Raw genomic sequence first — 17862 nt, forward strand, 5'->3', positions numbered from 1 at the left:
ATCTAAATTTGTAATAAACATAATTGGGATGCTTACAGTATTTCTCTAGTATCATCATGTCAAGTATGCCTGTATGGCATAGATTTTTGTAGTAATAAGACTGCTTTTATTAGAGAGATCAAACATTAGGCATCCAATTCTTCTAAATTAGAATACTCTAACTACAAGATACTAGTGGTTATCATAGTTTGATAACTGGCATAATATAATATGGCATGGATAATATGGCAAGGTACCGCTTTCTGGAAATTTAAGTGGGCAGGTTGGCATTTTGTATCTGCTTGCCCGACAGAACAAGCTGCATGTCAGGATAAGCTTTTTTTTTAAAATTTATTTACTGGGATTTTTTTTCCTGAATCATGAATTATAACTTGGATAATTGGGTACCCTGGCATAGCATATGAGTTTGTCTTAAAATGGAATAATTTTTTACCCTTTCAGCAAGCAACAAATACTGCACTGAGTGGGTTTTTCAAAACTGCTCAGCAATTAGCATGTTTGGTGTTCTAATGTATTTATTATTAGTTTCAGAAGTCATTAAAAGAAAGAATCTGAAATCAGTATTCTCTAATGGTAACCACAGTACAAAACTTGGTGAAAACCAGCTAGTTGTCAAAGCGGTCAAATTTATTTCCTATAAGGTGGGTGCTATGGCAAAGAGGTTAAGATATTTCACTACTGATCCAAAGACAACAGTTGGTCTTGTTCTGAAATCATGCTAACTCTGTTGAGTATGGATATATGGGAGCATATTTAACCCTGACAGACTACAAACTCATGAGGTTTTTTTTCTGGCTATGTGATCTGCCACTGATAACTGAACGTGGCTTGGCTGTCTCCCTTCATACCAGAGGTAGAAAAAACACTTACTTAAATGCCTTGGTACTTCAATTTGAATATGCAGTGGGGAGGGGTGTATAAATTTAGGTACTCAAAAAGTATTTTTAAAACATGCAGAGATAAGTGCTGTTGAATGTATATGTCTGCTTCAGTCTGATCAGCATCTGTAATGTTTGTACTCACTGAAATAATCATGTATAAACATGTTCTATTTTTGTTGCTCTTTGACATGCTTAGTCTTTACCTTGGGATTTATGGGAGGTAAGAACTTCATATGGCTTTCATCTCTCATCATGTACTGTGCATGTGCCGGTGCCATCTCTGTGTGCATACCTGTCTGCTTTCCCTCATTGCTTTTCATTTCTGCACACCCCAAACCAAAGTTGTGCCATGTGCTGCTGAACCCACTTTTGCACCTTCTGTGAAGCCCCAGGGGCAGCCACATGTTTGCAAGTCAGGTCTGGCACTCTGAAACTTATGCCTCCACCAATGCACAACCCCATTGTCTTTCCCTGCTAATTTACTCATCTTTCCTCCGGCATGATGCTGTGACATTCTCCTCAAACTTAGTCCCACTGTGGCATCATCCTCACCCTCCACTCCCCAGCATTTCCTAAACTCTGTACATTCTGTTGGTCTTGTGTGTGATGCATAAATGGCTCAGCTGCCCCCTGTCCTTACTGCCTGTATCACTGGGTATATACATGTGTTTGGAATTATCTGTGGTGTTTGTTCCTTATTGACCATTGTTTCCAGAAAGGCTGATTCACATCAGCCTCTGTCTGCACTGGAAGTTAAGTGCTGGCCCAAGTCTTACCTGGCATCTGCCTCAACCTCAGCTTTGGAGCTTGCTGACAAGGAAGACCCTACACGTGTTCTGCATCTGAACCAAAACCAGACCTTCATTTGTGCCCTCTAGATATATTGGGCCTGGGAAGGTCTCAGATTGCTGCAGATCAGCAATATGGGAGATATTTCAGGCACAACTACTCTTGAGCCTCTCTAGACAAATGGCCGGGGGTGTGGACAGAAAACGCTTGGTCTCTCGGTACTCAAGCTTGCTACTTGAGCTGGCTGTATCCTATGGCGTGTCCTCAGGCACATGTCCTTGGCTTATGCTGGAGTCCTGCCAACCTTACCATTCTCGAGGTAGGATCACCACCTACAGTCAGTACTCAGAGGGCATGACTTACCCCTTGCTGAAAGCCTGGCCCATGGACTCAGTGGCCAGTGCCCTCCTTCACATGAGCTTGGGTCATGTCAAGAAAGAGATTTCCATTGTGTGTTTTATGGGCCATTAGTGTTTAACATCTGTCATTCCCCTGTATGAGCATTGTCAGTCTGTCTTGGTAAGAAAGAAAAGTAGCTTGTGTTTTTGCGAGGGACGATCTCATGTCTTTCAAGCGGATGGGTAGGAGTGAGGTATGACTGCATCTGATTGAGCTGTGCTTACAGTCTGGGGTGTAAAAAGTGTTTTGGGCCATTTCTCCCATCCTAGAAACTAATTTCACTCAAAGGACAATTTAATCAACTGGGGACTGCTACTAGACAAGATGTTCTCACCTCGCATACCATATACGGTTGAAGAGCAGAGCTCCTTGCAGCTGGGGAATCCTCCTTTTGCTCTTCAAGTCTTCTGAACTGTTTTTGCTCTAATGTAGTTCCTAGCTGTTGAGAGAAGACTTGTTGCATGGTTACATAGTCCCGTATGTCATCAGGTGAACAGCTGCGTAGGAACTTGGATGCAGCAGAACTTGTGTAGTTCTGCAGACAAGGAAACTTGCATTTGGTGTGTATGACGCTGCTGTTAGAATAGGCAAAGCTTTCAAACCTGGCAACAGCAGTGAGCAGTTCTCCCTCTTCTCCTTATAGTGTCTTTCCATGACTGTAAATGCTTTTATAGGCCTTGGGACGCCCACAGGTACATAAAATAGAAAAATAAGTAGCTGACGTGAAAATGCCCTTTAGGGATTAATTTAGATGTAGTTAATCTGGTTATTAAATACTGGTTTTGCAAATTAGCCACTTTTTAAAAAGAAGCTCACATTGTGCTCCTTGTCCACATAAAAACCATGCTTGGCCAGGTAGAGCTGGGCTGGCATCTGTCCCAGTTCCAGTTTCACTGAATGCAAATAAAAAGCAGCCTGGGAGGGAATCTATTTAGACAGGAGAAGCCTTTGTAGCATTTCCTGTGCATACATTTACCTTAGTGCTACCAAAGCTGCTGTGGGAATCCTCTGCAGGGTAGGGATAGCTCTGCTGCATGGAACGTCCTCTGGCAGCACAGGCCTGTGAACATGGTGATGGGGAGACGTGAGGAAAGGTGTGGTAAGAGAGGAAAGCATGGCATCATTGGAGAAGGTAAAGTCATGTCTTTTTGTTAAATTAAGGTTTTATTTCATCATTATGGCTGCTGTTAGAAAACTGCTTGGAGGATTGTGCCAGTGCATGGCTAATAGCCAGGTGGGTGTAGAGTTAAGGGTTACTATGATTGTTGCTTTACGCTGGGCTTTTGTAGGGTTGGGACTATGAGAATTGCAACATTAAGAAATCTGGACAATGCCTTGCTTTGAACGTGGTTGTATTCAGGGGTGCGTGTGTCATGGTTTAGCTCCAGCTGACAAATAAGCACTGTGCAGCTGGCTGCTTGCTCCTCCCTGGCGGGATGGGGGAGACAACCGGAAAGGTAAATGTAAGAAAACTTGTGGGATGAGGTAAGAACAGTTTAATAATTGAAATAACAATAATAATAACAGTACTGAAGAGGAAAATAACAAAAAGAGAGAGAAATAAAACCCAAGAAAAACCAAAATGAAAAACAATTGCTCACCACCAACCGACCAATGCCCTGCCAGTTCCCAAGCAGCAGCCCCTGGCCAACTTTTCAGTTTATATACTGAGCATGACTTCACATAGTATGGAATATCCCTTTGGCCACTTTGGGTTAGCTGTCCTGGCTGTCCCCCCTCCCAGATTCTTGTGCCACCAGCCTCCTTGCTGGCAGGGCAGCATGAGAAGCTGAAAAGTCCTTGACTTGCTGCTGAGCAGTGCTTACACTAACTAAAACATCGGTCTGTTACTAACATTATTCTCATCCTAAATCCAAAACACAGCACTATACCAGCTAATAGGAAGAAAAATAACTGTCCCAGCCAAAACCAGGACACTATGTGTTTACCAAATGTATGAGGCATGTAAGCATACTAAAGCTAGTTTATTCGTATGTATTAAAAATGCAGAATCCCTGTAGCAATCTCTATTGTGCAAGTATAAAGTGGGTGTCTGGAGGTGCATGTGCTCTCTGGTATAGAGAACAAATGGCTATAGGCTGGCCATGATGGCACTCAGGCTGCAAATTAGACCTGTGAGATTCTTGTCAGTATTCCCAGGTGCTGCCTGGCCAGTCTCCCAAGGGACTCATCTGCAGCATTGTTGCTGCCAGATCCAACTTATTTCCCGTGTTGTTGCAGTTTCTGGGAGGGGCAAATGACTGTTTTTGATTTTGCGTTCAAACAAATTTAGCCTGATTTCAGGCAAGGGAGAATAAAAGCTTGAACTGCAGAAAGTGTATCAGAGGTGTTTGGTTGGTCTTTTGTTTTGCACAGAAATTCCTGTCCCAAGGCTTCCCAAAACAGTCTCTTCCAGGCAGTGATTTGTAGATGATGCTAAATATTTCTCCCTGTTGGTGGCAGTTTTTGTGCATTAGAAACTCTTCACCAACACAAACGTGTGCATGCACCATGCAGAATATTCGTAGCAAATATTCACAACAGAATCAAAATTCATATGACTCTGCGCCTATTGAGAATCAAATTGGGTGAAAGTTAGCACAGTTTTTAGTTCAGTTTGATTTAGTGCTGATGTCACGTAGATGCTGAGTCCAGACTAAGTTCTGTATCTGGACACCTTATTACCATGCTCTTCTGTTTCTGGCAGTATGCAAAGGCTTAAATATTCTTTGATCGTTGATCCTTGGAAGTAACTTGTTGAGAGATCCTTGTCCCTTGATGTGCAAGCCAACTTGTATTCCTGTACAAGTGGGCAATCTATATGTAGTGATAGATACTGTGCATGTGTAAAGGAGGTCTGTTCTTTAGATGAAAAAAGAGGTGCACAGGATTTTTGGTGTTTCATCGATTTCCTCTGGAGTGTTACCTGTTGCGTGGCTGGAGCGAGAGAATGCGGAATGCAGGCTTTACTGTGATTTCGCGGGGTTGCAGAGAAAGAGGGAGATGGAAACCCAGCAAGACCCTGAGATTTCTCACCTGGCTGTCGGCAGATGGCAGCAGCCAACAGCATAGAGCGCTTGGACAGACTAAGATGCACTTTCCTGTGTAGCTGTACTGAGCATAACTTCCCACCTGAATCACTTTTGTATTGCAGCCTGCAGAAGCAGCCCATGCAGGAGCTGAAGCAGCTGGATCAGAAGCAGCAGCTGGAGCTGAAGCATCTAAAACCGAAGCCGATTCAGGATCGGTAAGCACCTCGAGGGACAGCATTCCCTTTTTTTCCTCGCATCTCTTTGTCATACAACAGATGTGGGAGGCTGAGCTGGGGAAAGAGGTGACTGCTTGGAAAAACACATCGTGCCACCCCAGCAGTTATAGTGCTCTTAGAGGCCAGTTGCAGCTGTGCATACACATTTTATCTGTGTAGAGCTTAAGGAGAAGCTCTGATGGAAGATCCACAAAAAAACCTGTCCCTTCACCCATGTTGTGAAGCCAGCCCACAGCCCGTGCCGTCCTAAGCTTGTGTTGTCTGCTGGATTCCTCCTTGCTCACCTTCTGCTTTACCTACCTTTCCTCTGGGTTTTGCCTCTGTCCCCTGAATATCCAGGGTTCCTCTTTTTCTCCTGGTACTGCCACCTTTTTAGGGGACTGGAGTAGATCCCATCTCGTGGCTGCTTTGTTCCTATAGGCTGTTGCATTTGAGTTGTTGGTTCCATGAGGGCTCTACACAAACTGCATTGTGACTGCAGCGAATGAGAAATGCCAGGCATTATGGTCCCAGAAAAACTCTAAATTCCCTCTGCCCTTCCACAGCCTTTAGCAAAGGAAGAAAGTGGTCACCTCTCCAGCCTTTGCCGTCCTTCGGGGTGTTTCTGTCACTGGTGTGTTTGAAAAACCTGCTGAAGCCATGGATGGGGTAGAGATGTGGATCCTCCAGGGTGAACTTGGGCTGTAATTTTGGATTCTCTTTTCTCATTGGCTTTTTTTTCTTCCTTGGCTGCTGCTCCCTACCAGAGCTCTCTGCCTGCTGTCGTTGTGGAAACTTTCCCTGCTACCATCAATGGCACTGTGGAAGGAGGTGCTTCATCTGAAAGAGCTGACATGCCCCCAGGATTTCTGTTCAAGGTGAGTGTGTGTGGTGATGGGGCACTGAGTTCCTGGTGATTTTTTTTCTTGTAATGAATTAACTACTTTTGCTCAGCATGGCAATGGGCTTTGCTGCATTGAAAAGGAGAAAAGAAGCTGAAGAAGAGATACACCTACCTTTCCACCATCCCAGCTTCATGCGGTTCTAGATGCTTCAAAGGACTATACAAGCACATCAGTGTTTAAATGTCTGGCTGTGGTGTATAGCAAAACTCTTCCTTCTCTCTGCTGCAGTTATTTCTATCTCTGGTGGTGTGGTAGTGTCAGTCACAGATGCGGGATAGTAGATAAGAAGTTGTGCTTCAAACTGGAAAGGTTAAACTTTGATGCAAGTGGCAAATGAAGAGTTGAAAACACCTGTAGGGACAGAGGAGTTCCTGTTTATCCTGGCTTTCTAATTTCCCCCAAACATGAAAAAGTATAGGATTAGACAGGGAAGTCTGGTGGGTATTCTGAATATGCCAAAGGTCACTCACAGCTTGTTTTGAAGGTGCTGGAGGAAGGAGTGATTCTAGGTGACGATAGGCCACAAATTTAACCTGCATAATGGAATACTGTAGCAAGACAGCACAGATCCATAATACCCTGAGAGTGAGAAATTACAGTCTCCTGTAATAGGAATGCTTTTCTTCTGCTTTAGTCATGTCCAGGCATCATTTTGGGTTTTTTTTTTCAGGGAGTTCTACCAAAAGCAGAAGAATGACAACCCCCTGAAGAACAATAGGAGGTTCATCAGATTTAGATTGGTTGCAGGCAGCAATTTTAGGCTGTAGTGCTCAAAGCGAAGAGCTGTGGTTTGAAGTAAAAAAGCTGTAACACATATGATGATAGGAGTTAGACTGAATACCAGAGAGAGAACATGGCAGGATACAATCACTCAAAGATCTAAACTGATACTACTCTTTCCTGCGTTTCCTCTCCTTGCTTTCTGTGACAGAGATAGGAAGCTATAGTCTCTAATGCTCTTGCAGTCCAGCTGCAAAAAGAATAGAGAGCACCATTTGGGTGAATACAGGCTTTCTACCCTGTGAGGTTTTTAGACCCGTACCATGGGAATTCAGCTCTCCTAAGGAAGGACAGGGAGGTGCTGATGCATAACAAGTTGAATGAGATGCCCTGTGGCGAAGGTGAGCTGCATGCCAGGCTGTATGAGCAAGCATGTAGCCATTAGGTTAAGGGAAGTGGTTATTCCCGTAGAGAGGGCATTTGTGACACAAGCTTGCCCTGCCTTGAGCAGCAGGTTGGATCAGATGGCCTCCAAAGGTGCCTTCCTACCTGAATCATCCAGTGAATCAGTGAAGAGGAAAGCCTTGCCACCCGTTATGGAGCTGTGTGAGAGAAGGCTGCCCTCACCCAAGCTCTCCTGTTCTCTCCCCGTAGGTCCAGGCCATGCATGACTACACGGCCACTGACAGCGACGAACTGCAGCTGAAGGCCGGGGATGTGGTGCTGGTGATTCCGTTTGAGAACCCTGAGGAGCAGGTGAGTGGGGAAGACAGGGTGTGAGCCTGGGCCGGGAGGAGCCAACGGGATTTCCAGAGCTGCTTCTTCCTCTGCTAACAGTTGGCTGGCTGGATGCAGAGCCATCAGTTTGTGGCTGGGAGCTGACCGGGATAGCCGGTTGTCCTTAAGCTTGAGATTGGCTTCCTGCAAGAGAGTGGAGGACTCTGCTTGTTATTGGAAAGTGGAGACATTATCCTGTATAAAGCACGTGAAATAGCTGTGGCTTCCTGTTCCTATCGGGGCATTTGAGCTAGTGCAATGACTTCCTTGATCAGAGAGCCTGACAGAGCCCATACTTCACCTCCTCACTGCTCCTAAACTTGATGCACGTTCCTTATGACCACTTCAGTGTGGACTGTGGCATTGGCAGGAGTGACCCACAGCTTCTGACAATATTTTCTCCCCTTTTGGGAAGTGCTGGAGCTCGGAGAAAGCAGCTCGCCATGGATGATGTCTTGCACTTCAGCGTAGCAATGGCAATTTCCAAAAGACAGGTTTGGTCAGGAGATGGCAGCAGACTCAAAGACTGGAGCAGATTTCTTATCCTCAGAGAACAGTCTTACTGCCCATCTCCAACTGAATTTAATTGGCAATGTTTTTCTTTAATCTGAGCTGTTTCTAGAAGCCTTGAGTAAATCCTTCTCACTTGCTGTGTTTGAGGGCTTCCAACTGATAGTCTGCCGTAGTTTTACTACTTTGGCTGAGGGAGGTGGTGATTTTATAAAATTCATGCTCACGTCTCCAGGATTCTGTTTGGAAAAGGAAGAGAATTCTTCAAAGTGATTAGGTAGTCATCAGCTCTTTGGGTTTGGCCAAGCCCAGACGCTATCGGGATTCCACAAGGGGTAAAGGGAAGCTGATGTAGCTCACTGGCCACAGAAGATGCGGATCTTCTTTGTGGCTCAGCTGTTGGCTTTGTGAATTATGGAGGCAGATCTTGCTGCTGCTTGTGAAATAGGAGCTATAACGTGCCGGCAGTTCCTGCAGAGCTAGGCGCTCTAGGGGGAAGGGTTGTATGGGGAAAAGGCAGTGATTCCTTGTAGAGACAAGACTCATCACTGAGTGGGACTGCCCTGCACGAGTATTTGTGAACATTTCTTTCTCAGAAAGCATTCTGGATGGGAAATGAGTGGCAGCTTCCCTAGTTTCTGTGGTAGGAGACAGCATGTGTGAAGCAGAGTTTCTCAATGCCCTATGTTTGCACTCTAGCTGGATGTGGGTGCAACAGCCATGAACTCGAGACTCTCCAAGCTGCAGAGGGTGAGCTCTGAGTGTTGCTAACATGATGCTGTAGCTGCACTGAAGCCCTCTAACCCTCCTACAGTGTATCCTGTGCTACAGCTCATTTTCCTAACCTTGACCATACCCAGCCACAAGATGTTGGCTGTTAACATGTGCATGAACTGTGCACGTGAGTGGAGGAAGTTTAGGGTAATAGACTGTGACCCATGTCCTTATCTTGCAGCTTGTTTGTGGGTCTGTCAGCCAGGCCTGGATTGATTTTTCTTGACAGAAGAAAGGGTTGAGGGCAGCAATGTTTCTAAGCTGGCACTTGGAGCGATGTGGTTCAAGATCAGCAGGGGTCAATCTGGGTCCTTGTGTCTAATCCCTACAGCTGAGGAGACACTTCATAGCAGGATGCAGCAGGATGCATGCTGTATGGCAGAGATGCTATGTGCAAATGGATGAGCTTTTGTGCTTGCTGTGCTGTGGGCTGGAAGCTGCCTTCCAGACACTTGGGCCCAGCATCTTCTACCTAGTCGTTTGTCTTCCTGATTTATGGCATGTCAGTCTTTCTGCAGCCCCTGCAGCTGGCTGCTGCAGATGGGCTCCTGTCTCATGCCGTTCCCATGACATCCCCTGAATGCTCAAATCTAAGGCAGCAGCAAGGGCTAACTGAGTCTACAGGCACCCAGTACAGCCTGCAAGGAGCAGGGAACTGGAATACAATGGCTGGTCTGTGCTGTTGCCACATGAAATGTGCAGAAAACAGGACGAGAGCAGAAGCTGCAAAATGGCAGTGGAAAGCAATATGTGCCCGCTGCATCACTCCTGCATTGTGCGGGCATGTTTTTAAAGAACATATTCTGTAAATACAAAGGGAGCCGTTGCTTGGCTTTGGGTAAATAACCTAGGTAACTCCTGCCAGTTCCAGGAAACCAGAAGTGTCAGAACAACTGTGTGAACCACACATATGCATGCCTCATTTCCCCACAGCTTAGAGCATCTGGTTGCCTGAGCACTTCTGCCCTGGCAAGTTATGTAGCTGAGTGTGATAACATATGTCTAAATGAGCCTGGTGCATGCTTTGCCCAGAGGAGTGGATGCAGAGCAGGCTGTTGAGTTTGGAAACGGCAGTCGTCTGTGCAGCTCTCTTGCCTCATGCTGCAGTCTTAACCCATAGGCTGCCCCACTGCAAATGACTCACATGAAGTGGGTATATTTGCGTGCTGAAGGAGTGCTTCCATGGTGGCATCTCCGCGGCGTGCAGAGAATGGGGTGGTTGCACACCAGAGCTGCAAACAGTGCAGCCTTCCCACCTTGAATATCTCATCTGCCTCATGTGCTTCAGATGGAGCAGAAACGTTGATGCTAGACACTCTGCAGGCAGAGCGGTGGGAAGTCTGTTCTCCTCCTGAGCAGGTTCTACTAAGCAGAACTCCGTTTGCCTCAGTGAAAATTCACCCCTGTTTATAGATGTATAGGTTTGGTGGCTAGGGATGGCTCTTGTGAGAGACCTTGAGTCTTACATAGTGTGTGGCACAAGTTTGGGAGCTTTGCCAAGATCGCCTTACATTAGGCCCAACAGACTGCTGGGTTTTGGGAAGATGCGTTGAGGTCCTTGGCTCCCTATTCTCTTAGACCAGAATTTCAGCATAGCAAACAAGACTCGTTTTGCCTACACCACCTCTCTAAAATCATCCGGGTGCCCTGACTGAAGCAGGGGATGAGCACCTCCAGGGGATGATTCATCCTTTTCAAAGACCCGTGCCCAAGATAAATGGGGTGAATGGCACTGTGGAGGTGCCCATCTTTTTTTATAACTATGGAGAATGTTAGACCCCTCGTGTTTAGGTTGTGAAAGGTGAGATTGGTGGTTGCTCCCATCCTATAGCTCTAGAAAGTTTGGCAGAATGTCTCCTGCTTCGGCAGGTATAAATTATGACATACTTCTATTACGCTTGCTACTTATTTACAATTTCAGTGCCTCTAGACACTCTGGGTCGGGTAGGAGTTTTGGTACTGATTCTGGGGGTGTGTGGCCTTCTCCCAGTTTAAAAGGGAACATTTTTTCCTTCTCCCCCACCCTTTTCCTGGATTGTCTCCCAAGCCAAATACGAGCATGGCTTTGGTAATGCCTTGACACCTCCTTGGCCTGCAGTCTGTAAGAAAAGTCCCTGCTGACATTTATCTCTCAGCACCTGATCTTTTTCTTTTCCTCCAGGATGAAGGATGGCTGATGGGTGTGAAGGAGTCTGACTGGATCCAGCATAAGGAACTTGACCAATGCCGAGGGGTTTTCCCTGAGAATTTCACGGAGCGGGTGCAGTGAAAGCCCAAGCCCACCAGCTGCATTTCTGCTGCAAGAGAGCAAGTTTTCTGGTAGATAATTGAAAAAGAACAGCAAAATGAAAAGAAGAGAGAATTTTAAAGGCACAGAAGCCTGAAAAAAAGTCAACTTGAAGGATGTGTTCTTCTCAAAGGGCAAGATTTCAGAAGTAAATTGAAATTCAAAGTGTTATCAAAATATATAAGTATTAATAATAATAAGGCAAGTCAAATACCCTTTTTCCCCTTTGGTTTTAATAGCGTTTGGATTTGGAGGACTGATGCAGAAGTAACTCGGTGTGGTTCTCTAAATACTGCATTCACTGCATTGGTGAGATGCCAGTCTGATCCCTGGAAAGGCAGTAATTGTCTAATGGCTTGAGAGTAGAAGCTGCATTTGCTCTTGGGTGGGTTCATCTGTTTTGTCTTGAAGGTGGCTTGCATGGCAACCATAAAAGATCAGCCTTCCCTACATGTTCAACCTACAGTAGGCCAAACTTTCTGTTATGCTGTTGAAAAAAATATTTAGTGTATAGTGTTCACCAATACTTATGTGTGTGTGCGTGTGTGTATTTTATTTTCTTCCTTTAAAACGATGTTACACAAACTGTGATTTTGTACATGTAAAGATAGAAGAAACTACATGGAAAGGGCATAGAGAAGATGGAATGTGTGAAGCTGTGCTCAGTCCAAAGTTCTTTCAAATGCAGACACTTAAATTCTCGCAGTAATATTGACCTGTGAAATGCTAAGGGGGACGGACAAATTCAAGAGGAGAAACAAGACAAAATAAGCAGATGCCATTTAGGTTGCTCTGAAATTCAGGCGAGGGAATCCTCGCCCCCCCCAACGCCATAGGCGGTTTCAGCGAAGCTTAGATTCATGTAGATGGAAGATAGCTCTAAAATCTGGGTGGTTAGAAAATTTGCTTTTAAAGAAAGAGATAAAGGAAGAAAGATTTTTTTTCTGAAAGAATATCTAAGAAAAGACACTGAGAAAAAAAATACTTTCTTTGTTTTTAATTGGCATTGTTATTTGTGGAATTGTAGTTCTTATTTTCTTTTGAAGAGTTCTGTAATTGAAATATTGTTAGATCAGCTTTCTCCAGTGCTGTGCTGGCGATCGAGTTAATCTCTATGAAAACTATACTCATTTAAAGTGGCTGCATGACTTCATGGTCTTTTAATGCATTAGAAAGGAAGGCAAGAACATCAGAGTGTCAGTGTCAAGAAGATATTCTGCAGTCTAATACTGATGCCAAGACCTTTCCTATACCTTTCCTTTGCTCCTGTTTGTTTTTGAGTTTTGTTTTTTAGTTTAAACAAGCAGATGACAAGGCTGTTTCAAAGTGCATATTACACTTGTTAAAATAAGCCGGTCTGACCCTCCAAGACTCTAAAGTCCCACAAAGGTACTTTAAACTTTACTTGAATACTGATGCAGCTGGCAAGCAGATCGGGCTGTTACTTTTTTTTTTTTATGGCTTCCCCCCCTCCCACCTTTATGATCCTTTTGCCTTGAAGGGATTTTAACAGCGAGGTTACCTCCTGCTGTAAAAGGACAGGATCACTCTGAAATAATGTTCCTACCTGTTAGGAGCTGGCTTTTGTCAAAGAATGCTGACATGCACTACTGAAAACCCCACTTTTCCCAATCTTTTTGGGTTATTTGTAGGACAACAGAAAAAAACATGGTAGGACAAAAATGGATTTTTTATTTTTTTTTTAAATTTTAGTTCAGAGGGGCAGATCACATTTTGATTAGAAAGTATATTTTTATAAATGCAATGAATTGCTGGAGTTCCTTCTGCTTTCAGCTTGGGAGATGATCTGTGCTAGTTAATTACAGCAATGTAACAGGCATCAAAATCTGTCCTATATACCCCAAATCCCTTCTCCTTCTTTTCTTCTTAATTCTCTCTCTCTTCCCACCCCCCACCCCCCTCCAATAAACATGCGGGAATTTGTTTTACATCACTGTTACAAACCCCCATAGTATTTAGGAGTAACTGCTCACAACACAGAAGGACTGGACTCCACAAATTATAGTATGGTGAGCTGTTGCTTTAGAATACTGCCCTGTTTGATCTTTTTTGTTTTCCTTTTTTCACTGGGGTTGTCTTTGTTATTACTCTTTTTCCAAAATATCTATTTTTATGCATTTGTGACTCCCATTACTCCTTTAAAGAATATTCATAGAAAAAAATATACATTTAAATATACATAGAAATATATATATAGAAAAGCGGGTTGATCCAATTAACATAATGCTGTCAGCTTAAAATGTTTATTTTTATGCAAAACCTGTGGATTATTGTTTTTTTTTAAAAAAAACCACAAGATTCTAAGTACCAGAGCTGTGATTTTTGTCTTGCAAGTAACTGTTCTAGACCATTTAGAAAGCTGTGCTGATACCTAATTTATTGTGGGTTTTTTTGCTGTTGTTGTTGTTGTCTTCTGCTGTGTTTGAACCAGATGACTGTCCCAACAAAGATCCTCATAAGGCCTTTTCATTTTATTGAGCTTGCAAAGCAACTATCCAGTACTGTATTGTCCCTGCAGAAGTGGTAACACGCTGCAAATAAGGGATGTTGTTTTCAGGTCACATGAGTGATGCTCAAATATTGCTAGTGGGGAGGATGTTGTGTCTTTCTCCATTTGCTTACCCCCAACCCAAAAATCCCAGCCCCCAAACCCCCTTGCTTAGAGGAGGTAGAGTGGGTTACCCAGATCTTGCATTGCTTGCAAATAAGTAGTGTCAGCACATCTCGGTCAGATCCTGAGCACGCAGGATCAGACCCACAGTTTATAAATTGCCTTATAGGAGAGTAGGATGGCATAGCAGGAAGCTTGCAGATAGCAATGTTTTTTGGAGCCAGGAGTTCTCTTATCTCTTGGGTCATGTTCAGCGCATTGTAAACAGCCACAACTCCTCCCATTTTCAGTATTTTTACATCTGCTAAATACCTTGATTCTGGTTGGTATTACCTGGTGGAATGAACTTTCCATTTTCTTTGGCTTAGGACTGATTCAAATAGAAAGAGGGACAGTAAACTCCCAAGTAGGCTGTGCCCACAGTGGTTTTTCAGTTTGCGGGCGGAACTGGAAAATCCTGGGAAAAAAGTCATAAGGGTGACCTGAGACAATTTTTCCCCCCCCTTCATTTACTCAGTGAAATAAGAAAAGGAAAAATCAAAACATAAACAAACAAAAATATCCTTTCAAACTAAACTGAACTACACTTGTATGGTTGTGTTTCACTTTTTGAAAAACTTTATGACTTGGGCTATAACAAGTTGCTTTGAAGCAAAAATGTGAAGCCTTCTGTTTTGAAAATGCTGAAAGAAAATCTTTTAATGTTAATGGTCTTTTTGCCTTTGCCTTTTTTTTTCTTAATCTGATGACTGGTTTCAGTTAACCCTAAACTGCATTTTTGTTGGTGAATACATCATCCACTGAAGAGAACCCAAAGAAGCCTATTGCCCAGTTCTGCCCCACTGATAGGTACACTGGACACATTGCAGGGATTACCTGGTATCTGGTCCAGCAAAGCTGCTGTTTCCTCATCTAATAACTTCCACTTGTTTTACTGGGTGAACAATAAAAGCATTTCTCATCCCGTGCTATTGACTGGTTTTGTAGCCTGGCTTAGAAAGACATTCTTGCTCTATCAGTCTTAGTTTGGTCACAGATTTATTATTATAGATTTATGATGCTACTCCAGTTTGAGCCTAATCCCAGTGTTCAGTGGGAATTAACATTTGCCCAATTGATGAGAAAGAAATAAGGTATTACTTTTTCTCCTTTTTTCTGTCTTAGCAATGTCAGGAATATTAGATAGAATTAGGAAAAGGTCCCAGGGTAAAGATGAATGCGTTGTTCCAGGCGAGAGTCCTGCATACTCTGTGCTGCGTTCCATGGGAATTCCTCAACTGTCTGTGTTTACCACCTTTGTGTTTCTGGGCTGCGAAGGTTGTGCAGGCTTCGTCCCAGCTGCTCACAGCTAGTCCTGCTTTGTGATCCGTTTGCCACGAACCTTGTTCACAGTTGCAGAACCCTTTTCTGTCCCACTATCTAAAGCCCATGGCCCAGGCACACACACACACACACCCAAGTCAAGGGGGTCTCTCATGACCCGGAGCAGATGCGAGGACTCTATATTCTGCCTGGAATTGGGATGTCAGCTCAGTTAAATTTTGCAACGACCTCTTGAAGGGAAAAGGCCCAAGGCTAAGGAGGTGCTGGGGGAGGATGGAGGGATTATATGTTTTCTTTTTCATTTGGGGTTGATGCGCTGGCTGCCTCAGTTACAGGGAGGTCCAGAACCTCTTTATTTAGGGCTGAGAACAAAATGTGAGTGGTCTAGATGTGAATGGTCAATATGGTAACAGGTGTGTGTCTCCTGCAAAGGATGCTGAGCTCAGAGTTTCCCCTTTCCTCCTCTGCGCCAGACAGAGAGTGGCTCTCTGCCACTATTACATGTTTTGGATGCTGTGCAGTCCATACTGCAAAACAGCGAATGTGTCTTTTGCTGGAGGATGCAGGGATGTCTCTCTCAGCCCTTTCTAGGAGGAGCTACTGATCTTTCACAGACAAGGCCTGTGTGTTTCTAACACAGTAGCCTCTGATCTCAGTAGCCTCTGTGTCTTTCAGCATCTGACCTCGCTCTCCAGGTCCTTGTGTTTGCAGCCTCTCCCATGCTCTTTGAGGATGACAGTAGCATAGAGCACTTCCCTGTGTGCCTAAAGTGCAAAGCTAGAAGATGCACAAATATGTCCATCAGCAAATGCTACGCAGTGCAGCTTGACAATGCTGATAACCAGAAGAACAAGCAACAGCTTTTCTTCTCTGGGCTGCCAAAGGGGAGCTCTTCCTTGTCACACCTGGCGCTGGTCCAGACACCTCTCTGCTTGCATGCTTTGGCTTAGACACTTCGGAGTAGCAAACTCCTGTCAGAAAGGGGTCCTGTGTGGTGCCCAGAGCTGGACTGTGCCACCAGCCCTTGCAAAGCTTGGGGTCTGTAGCTGGTGCATGGGGGCTGAGAATTAGAAGACTGTTTCAGGAATTTTGTTTATGAAACTAAATGGAGAAGCTACAGCTGCGAAGACTGGTCTATATGAACTTGTACTTTGATGTGTCTTATGGCTGTAATTCCTTCACCTGTTTTTACAGTGTATTCTGCTAATCCTGTCCCTAGTCTGCATTTCATGTAGATGGTCCCTGCTTGAACTTGCCAGATGCAGTCCTGGGCTTATTGCTTCTCTGTAACTGAATCAAATGGCAACGACTTTGGCAATGTATTGGCAATCTCTTTTCCTTCTGTTAATTCAGTCTCTGAGTTTTACCACAATGACCTGAGAAATGTTTGGGTTTTTTAATTATTTTAATTTTTGTTTTGTTTAAACAAAGCTAAACAATCCCCATTGTATTCAGAGCTGTGACACCCAGTTCCAGTGACAAGTACTAGATGGATTTGTCCCGTTTTGTTTCTTGGCAATGTTCAGAAATATAATTTGTGTCATCCTAACTCCTGTGTCAGTCTCTCTCTCTCCCCCTTCCCCCCTCCCTGTCCCCCCCATCCCCCCGATTTTTGCCCCCCACCTTTGTATAAAGAAGTTGAAACAATTCAGGACGTTTTTCTCATCAAAGAGGTGAGTACCTTCAAGGAAGCTAGGTGCTATTAGTTCTAGAAGTTCTTTCAAACACATGGGATGGAGAGGGCGATGCTGCTCCTTTCCTGAATGAGTACAACTGCAGAATAAACTCTTCTAGCAGCCATCTCTGTTCTGTTGTAAGGACCTGACACCAAAGGAATGCAACGTGTGGAATGATTTGAGACCTTTGCTTTGTAATAGCTACTGACCCCAAAGTGATGTGGTCTTCATCCTCTAAGGCAATTTTTTTTTTGGTGATGGCAGCATGACACCACGTGGGCACCCTACCCCATCTGGCCAAACATCTCCCAGCTCCCTTTGGCCTGTCGGCACACCTGCATGAGCTCTTGGTTTTCAGGCTGGCTTTTGGGTCTGGTCTTTAATGGGGCATTTTCTTCACCTGTAGAAAGGGGATGTTTCTGCCCTTCAACCAGTGCTTTAGGACCCATGAGGGACAGGATTAGTGGGATTCATGGTACTTTGTTGACTTTTGGGGCCACCCCCTTGGATGCCTTATTCCAGACAGGCTTGGTGCAGCTGCACATGGGACGTGGTGTGTAAATAGCAAGCACTGGCCAAAGGTTGGAACACGATCGGATGCAAGTTGGTGCCAGTTAGCGCTCTGATGAATGGACTGCCAGAGTCCTCTGCTTTAGCATGCAGGTGTGCAAGCCTCAGAGTCAGCGTGGGGAGCTGGCCAGACTGTGCTTGTATGGTTCCTTTATTTCCAAATGGCCTGGAGGGTTTAGTGCCTTTTAGCCTCACCTCTGTGGTACTGGGATGGACCTGAATCAAATCTTGCAGCAGAGGGAGGGAAAGAGGCAGGCTTGCCCCTGAAACTATCGCTGCAGTTGGTGACTTGGGCTCTGCCTCAGCTTGGCATGATGGCTCCTGCAAGGCTGAGCTGGGGCAGCTCTGCCAGGGCAGGGAGCTTGCAGGGCA

The 17862-nt window shown here is 44.6% G+C and overlaps 1 protein-coding gene across 7 annotated transcripts in view; it reads left to right on the forward strand.

Moving 5' to 3' along the window:
• Positions 1 to 16793, forward strand: part of BIN1 (bridging integrator 1) — a 101255-nt gene extending 84462 nt beyond the window's left edge. For 5 of the 7 annotated variants that reach the window (XM_055812066.1, XM_027787138.2, XM_027787140.2 and 2 more), the window contains 4 exons: positions 5224 to 5316; positions 6084 to 6194; positions 7596 to 7697; positions 11164 to 16793. In XM_055812066.1, coding sequence (XP_055668041.1) covers positions 5224 to 5316; positions 6084 to 6194; positions 7596 to 7697; positions 11164 to 11271 — 414 coding nt within the window. In that variant the 3' untranslated portion in view covers positions 11272 to 16793. Of the gene's footprint in view, positions 1 to 1077; positions 1102 to 5223; positions 5317 to 6083; positions 6195 to 7595; positions 7698 to 11163 lie in introns of all 7 variants that reach the window. The other 2 variants (XM_005237669.4, XM_027787136.2) reach the window with 1 other exon arrangement.
• The last annotated feature ends 1069 nt before the right edge of the window (positions 16794 to 17862 follow it).

Source organism: Falco peregrinus, chromosome 8 (assembly GCF_023634155.1).
Source record: "Falco peregrinus isolate bFalPer1 chromosome 8, bFalPer1.pri, whole genome shotgun sequence".
Classification (NCBI taxonomy): Eukaryota; Metazoa; Chordata; class Aves; order Falconiformes; family Falconidae; genus Falco; species Falco peregrinus.